This window comes from Gossypium hirsutum, chromosome D04, assembly GCF_007990345.1.
Source record: "Gossypium hirsutum isolate 1008001.06 chromosome D04, Gossypium_hirsutum_v2.1, whole genome shotgun sequence".
NCBI classification, from domain to species: Eukaryota; Viridiplantae; Streptophyta; class Magnoliopsida; order Malvales; family Malvaceae; genus Gossypium; species Gossypium hirsutum.
The window spans coordinates 44,872,696-44,879,537 of record NC_053440.1 but is presented as its reverse complement, the minus strand read 5'-3'; the positions used below and the strand labels follow the sequence as shown (position 1 = coordinate 44,879,537).

Genomic DNA, 6,842 nt, shown 5'->3' with positions numbered 1-6,842 from the left:
CCGACTCACTAGCATGAAAAAAAAAAAAAACTATCATCAGCAAACAACAAATGAGAAACTGTCAGGCTCCCTCGACAAACCGCAAGGCCATATAAATCTCCCTCCTCTTCGCTTTTCTCAACAAAAAACTAAGCCCTTCAGTGCACAAAATGAACAGATAAGATGAAAACAGATCCCCTTGTTAAAGACCCCTATGAAGAGTTATAACTTATAAGACCCAATTAATTCTTCTTCCTTTTAAATGAAAAGTTAATGATCAAATATAAATTCTAATCCCTCTATTTTTACATGGCACCTATACAATTGTCAATTGTTTTCTTTTTTGACATGAGAAGCTAATGGCCAAATATCAATTCTAATTCCTCTACTTTTTTTAGATTACAAGAATGGTTAAATTCTAGATTTAATTCCTATATTTGGTTTAAACTTGAAATTTAATCTTTATACTTTAATTTTAACATAATTTGGTACCTTAATTTTTATAATATCATTAGTTAGTCTAAATACTTTATTCTAATGAATATGATTATGCGAATTTTTAAAAATTATTAACACCATTAAAATTTTCTATTAAATTCAAGTGCAATACAATGTTTTTTTTTGTTATAAATATACCAAATGAGCTTTTTCTTTTGATTTCAAAAAGTTATACCAATAAATTTAATAAAAAGAATTTTAATGATATTAACAAATAAACCTAAAAATTTTAGATTTGAAAGCAAAGAGACTAAATCTATAAAGGTAAAATTTAAAATATAAAAAGAATAAAAAAAAACTTTCATATTGCAATATATACATTTTTACTCTATATGGTAGTAAAAGAATAAATAATTATCCAAGTGGCCATAGTACTTTATACGTAGATACAGTGGACTTTGTCCTGAAATAGTGAAATGCTAATTTCAAAGCTTTTTGTCTTGACTCTAAGTAAACCTCTTTAAACCTTCCTTTTTCTCTACTGAATTGTAGTTAATTAAACATTACAGTTTCTGGTTATAGTTTCATACAAACATTGGGACAAGACTGGAAGAGAATCCAAAAAAATCAAACTGATTTTATTACAAAGTTAGGAGAAACCAAAACTCTTCTAGGATCCAATGTTGCTTTGTTTCCTGTCTTTGAGTCGAACCAATCAAGTCTTCCTGTTTCCATGGAATGCCAATTTCGGCTCTATGATTCACCATTATCAAGTTTCGAAGTCAACCTAAGCTGCTTTTTTCGAGACCCAGCGAGGAATGCCTCCACCATTATGGTTTTCTGACTTTTTAGACGAAGATGTGATTGAATTTCATACGCCCAAAACAATTTTGATCAAAAGCTTCTTAGAAGTGTAAAACATTGATAATAAAAGGTAGCCTACCAGGTTACATCTTACATGGGTTGTTGTGTTGGAATTCTGACATTTTCAATCGCTAAGTCAGTCACTAGCAAGAGACACAACATAGTGGACAACATCACTTTGTGTACTCGAAGAAAAAAAAGCCAAGGCATCAAAGTAAAAGGAATCTATACAATGCAGCAGACCAGCAGAATATCTGGACCCAGATCCCCATCAGATCATGTACACACATATATTCATCTCTACTTCATTTGCATTCATACATATATCTATTGTTTAACACAAATTACATGGAACGGTCGATCAAATGATGAGGGGCATAACTTTAAGGCTTAGCTGTCATACAAGCTGCAAAGCCTGTGACATATGCGAACATGCTAAAAACCAAGCCAGAATCTGCAAATTAGTCTCTTTTTTTTTCCTTCTAACAGTTTATTGAAGTACGCCGGTAAATATTCTGTACGAAATTCGTTAACTTCATTTCAGAACTCAACATGTCTTTATTGTGAAGATGAAGTGGACAGCTTTTATGCTATATTCATCCAAAAAACTAACTGTTTACAGTGCTATGGTGTCACCCTTCCAAGGACATAGTGTGGGAAACATCAGTTCAACTATAATGTTACCAAGGTATTTGGGTTATGATCTATAAAAATAAACCCCGAGCTAGCAATCTTTAGGTTAAGTCCTTTTGTCTTCCCATGTTCCATGTCTCGGATAGGACTTCCATTTCCTGGATTGATTAAGCATGGCCATACGAGTGAGAAAGTAAGCAGCACTGCAGCAGTAGAAGTTTCATGTGAGTGTTTCCATCCCATACATCCCATGCATCATTTAGATCCACTGTTCACACTGGCAGACTGCAAGTTCTTTTGCTAGCAATAATAGTTTTGGAAGTAGTTTCAGTAATAAACTTTTTTATTTCTTTCTTTTTTACAGTACTTTTCAGTTCCAATGTAAAGAATCTTTAAACTAAAATGGGTTAATGATGATGAATTGGCAGCAATATTTGCTTTCAGGACCTGTCTAGGAAACAATGAAGTTAGCCCCTTTCTAACAATATATGGTTCTCTAGATGTACTTGACACTTGACATCACTTTTCCTTTAATCTAATCTCTTCATCACAAACGCCAAGCTTTCTCCTAAACCTTTTTTCCTCAAAAACACACGCATAAAGATGCAATAAAATAAAGCATTCACATGCAAAACCCCCCAAAAGAACCCATTTCTGATTTGCTAAGTTGTGGTCCAAAAACATAGAATAGTTGGGTCTTGGGTGCCAAATGACAGCCTTTTTGAGAAAGTAAAACCCAAACTTGAAATGGAGATTTGTGGGGTTGGATTGGAAAATGTAAAAGAAAAAAAAAAGCAGAGCAAGAGAGGGAGTTGAACTTGGGAGGGATGATTGTGAGGCCTCTGGGACATGCATGATGGTTGGCAATGGTGGCAAAATCATTTTCCATGTGCCTTTGACATTCAATTATTCTGCAACTTCTCAGTTAGTGCGCGTTTCAACAGTTTCTTCCCTTCCCCTTCATTATCCTGCTAAACATACATTATTAAACTTGTTTTTAATTACTTTCAACATGTACTTGAATCCCTAAACCCAAAAATGCTCCATTTTCCAAGCCACATTCACTTCCCACATTACCACACTTATGGGTTGCTCAAACAAATCACCAAACATTTGGTAAAAAAGAGTTAAAATCTTTTAAAATTGTCAAATAAAAATCATTATTTTTTTCAAATATTTTTAAATAAAGGGTTCTCAAATGCTCAAATATTAAATATTACAACGTGAGATCAAGTGTGTAAAAATTCTTTATTAGAGCACTTTTGAAATGATTTATTTCTTATTTAAACAATTTAAAAAATTTGATGTTTATGTAATAATCAAAAAAATCTAACCTCAATTGATGAAACCATGCATTTAAAGCATGAGATTAACTCAACTTTCTTCAATTTATCATCTCAAAAATGTGACATTTTTGTATAGTGTTTTTGGGGTTTGAAACAACAATTTGTTTACATTAAATTGATAGAAAGAGATAATGGGGGCTGGTGATAGTTGTTAGTTGGGTGAGTATGGAAGGGTTACCAAATCTTAACACCTTCCATTTTTCTTGGGGGAGGAATCCAAAATTACTGATCCCTAAAGACTGACTAACAATTAGAAGATCATAAGGGACTAAGTATAGACCAATCCAATCCCATATTCTCCTCTTAATTCTATTTTGACTTTTGAGGTACATTAATTTTGCATTTAAACATTGTGGAGCCATCTTTTTTTTTCCCCCTATTGATAGCATTTCCCTTGCCATGCTACATGGAAAAGAAAAAAAAAAAGGCCTATTCGGATAGCATTGATGGTGCAAATATTTTCTTCACCTTTCAGCAAAAATAAGTAATACCTAGCTAGATTTAGCTGGATCAGTGAACAACGATATATACCATTTCTAGTAATGGTCTTATTTCTTTTCAAAACCCTTTATCTCTTGATATGCTTGAGTCTAAGGGAAACTCAAGTGTTCATCATAGGCTTCTTTGTAAATAAATAAAGCCTTTCCCTTATTCCTAGTGCCTAAATCAAACAAAAATAAGATATAAAAGTAAAAAACAAAAAAACAAAAAACTAACTAATTGCCCCTCATTTGGATGATTAAGCCTTGGGGAGAAGCTGGTAAAGAAAAATACAAATTCAAAGTTAGTTGGTCCCTTGCTTGCAAGTTAAACAAAGCATCTAATGTAAGTTTCCTAAACAATATCATGAGATGGGGTTTGGATTAACACATCAAACGTCCCACTGGTCCCCATTGTATAGCAACCCACGTGCATAGATACATCAAAGTTCGTATATCAACTATCATAAAAGAACCCCCTTCCCCTCAAGTAGAATAATTTAAAACAAAGACGAAAAGTTAGTGCCAATTATACAAAGATATATTGAATTGTTTTCATGAATATAGTCATTTGAGTAAGTAGTTGGTGATGGTTCTCAATCAAAGCTAACACTTGGGGCGAAGGATCCTATGCACAAAAAACTAGGATGTTTTAATTATGCTTTGAGTTTTAAGGAATTATTCTTTACTAATTCAATTTTAATTTAATTAACACAATTGAAATTTCAGTAATTAAGAGAATGTAAATTTAAATATGCTTATATGGTTGGTTACAGATAGAAGTAGGCATTATAATTTTATCTTCACATTTTAAAATATCATTTGAGATCAAACAAGTAAAAAGATTAAATATAAAAGTTCTAAGAATATAGGGACTAAGAGTAGAAATAGACCAACTAGAAACTCTCTCTTTTATAAATCCACCTCTTGGCTAAAATAGTTTCTCCTATTTCTTTATTGTTTTTCTTTACTTTCACTAAAAGTGGAGAAAAACCCCGAAACAAAATGTAAAATAATAGGAATTCAAGGAAAACAAAAAAGACTATGATTTGATGATTATATTCCATTCTTTGTTTAAGATCTCCATTTTATGTTGTCAACCCATATCTTTTCCCTTATTAGGTAGCTTCTTCTCCTCCTTTGTTTTGTCTCTTAGTAGTTGGATTCCCTTCTCTCAATCAATATTGTACCTTGTTCAGTTTGATCTTAATGTACGCAGAATTCAGCCAGATTTCCCTTCTCACCATGTCCAATTCAGAGCTGATCCTTGTTAATAAAGACGATGATCAGAAAAGGATCGTGAAACGACCGCCCTTGGAGTTTCAAGACGAGTGCTGCTGTGAAGCTACAGCCATTTATAATTATCCTTCAAATGATATTCCCGGTGATGATGATCGAGAACCAGCAGTAGTGCAAGATGATGAAGAGAAAAAGGGAATCGAAAAGGACAAGAAGAAACATATATGTTCAGGAGAATTGAAGGTAAGGGTTGATGATGATGATGATGGGTTCAAGACCCCGACGTCTATGGACCATAAAATCCCAGAGAAGAAACAATGCCCACCTGCACCAAGAAAGCCAAAGGCGAATAAAAGAAAAGCATCGCCCAGTGCAAGCATATGCAGTGTTTCAGAAGAGGTTGAGTCCTGGTTTGCTGCCTCACTTGTTGATGATTTACACCGTAAGATGAAGAAAGCTCGAACGCAAGAGAATGGATCATGTTAATTTGTTTGTAGCATCATATCATGTATACATATCAGTTTATCTATATTCGGTAAGAAATAATTTTATGTAAAATGAGAACCATATGGTATAATAATATTCCTATGAAAATGGGGAGTGCATGCAGCATGGTATCGCTTGAAATTAAATTGTTAAGTATACCAGTTCCTTCAACTGTTTACATTGATGTTTTTCGATAATTTGTAGGTTTGAATTCCGACATTTAATTTTTATGATCAATCTATACATTAGAGCTCTAATTGTTCTTTAGCTTGTTTATTTCTTAAATAGAAAAAACCGAAAGATTGATGGGTAGGAGTTGTTTTGGGATCCAACTTCAAATTTAACAACAAAAATGTTATGTTGCTGTGAAGTATGGAAAAATATTAAAAAATATACAAGAGTTGCAGCTTTAATAATTAGGAATCCCAGCTATTTTTGAGCTCAAGGTATTATGCTCCTTTATTGAAGAGGTTCCTAGATCAGAACTTGAATATTCGGGTCTGAGTACATGTATGTTTTCATACACATGTGACATGTGCATTATCATTTTAAGGGAAAAAAGCTTTATTTCGTTTTAAACTAAAAAGGAATAAAATATAATTTAGAAAATTCAATCATGCCGATTTGATTAGAGATACTATCCTATTCAATTTGTCCAAAATCGAATTGAGAATGAAACCCAAGTCTAATTTGGGCTATGGGTTTTTTTTAAAAGGGGAGTGGTTTGTAATAGGCCTTTGTAGTAAAGAAATAGAACCCAGCCCACCAGATTGTTGTCAATTCTCAAAGAAAAACACACATGTGATCAATCTATTAGGGTTTACGTGTATGTGGAAGTTATCAAGTCATTGAATAAATGTTCGCAAGGATTGCCTGCAAGTTATTATATAATGGGTAAATATGACTTTTGTTCACTTTACCAAATTGATATTTTATGTTTTTTTTTTAAATTAATACTTAAACTTTTTTCCGTCAACCAAATCAATACATTTTTGTAATGCTGTTAAATTTTAGACAGGTGGCAGGATAATATTGTGACACATGATATGATGGCATCATGATGTCATAATTTACCAAATATATTAAAAATTAATAAAAAAGTATTTTTAAAAGCTATATCCATTTTCTTTCATTTTCTTCCATTTTCCTTTTCCTGATTATCTTTTTCTTCTTCCCAATTTCCCTTTTCTTTTATTTTTTTCTTCTTCCTTCTATGAACCTTAGCTATCGCCATCTACAACTGTCGGAGCTCCGATCGGGCACCATCAGAACACTCCTCTCCACTACCTATCTTCAAACCGTCAGTTAGTTTTCCAAGAATCCGACCAAAATTTGATGAAACAAAGGCCAAAGCTTCGATCTCTTTCTTTCTCCAATC

General features: G+C 32.9%; 1 protein-coding gene across 2 annotated transcripts; it reads left to right on the top strand.

Annotated features, from left to right (window-relative positions):
• The first annotated feature begins 4,687 nt into the window (after positions 1-4,687).
• Positions 4,688-5,635, top strand: LOC107899304 (cyclin-dependent protein kinase inhibitor SMR3). 2 transcript variants are annotated; one of them, XM_016824981.2, is made up of 2 exons: positions 4,688-4,861; positions 4,959-5,635. In XM_016824981.2, the coding sequence occupies exons 1-2, from the start codon at positions 4,792-4,794 to the stop codon at positions 5,462-5,464; spliced, it is 576 nt and encodes a 191-aa protein (XP_016680470.2). In that variant the 5' UTR covers positions 4,688-4,791; the 3' UTR covers positions 5,465-5,635. The 2 variants fall into 2 exon arrangements, with proteins under 2 accessions (XP_016680470.2, XP_016680472.2); XM_016824983.2 differs by having other exon boundaries at positions 4,702-4,812; positions 4,899-5,635.
• The last annotated feature ends 1,207 nt before the right edge of the window (positions 5,636-6,842 follow it).

What these genes read in the sequence shown, in the direction of transcription:
- LOC107899304 (XM_016824981.2), top strand. Translation starts at nt 4,792, where the DNA reads ATGATTATATTCCATTCTTTGTTTAAGATCTCCATTTTATGTTGTCAA. An exon ending in CATATCTTTTCCCTTATTAG is followed by an intron (nt 4,862 to 4,958) that starts GTAGCTTCTTCT and finishes TAATGTACGCAG; the next exon opens with AATTCAGCCAGATTTCCCTT.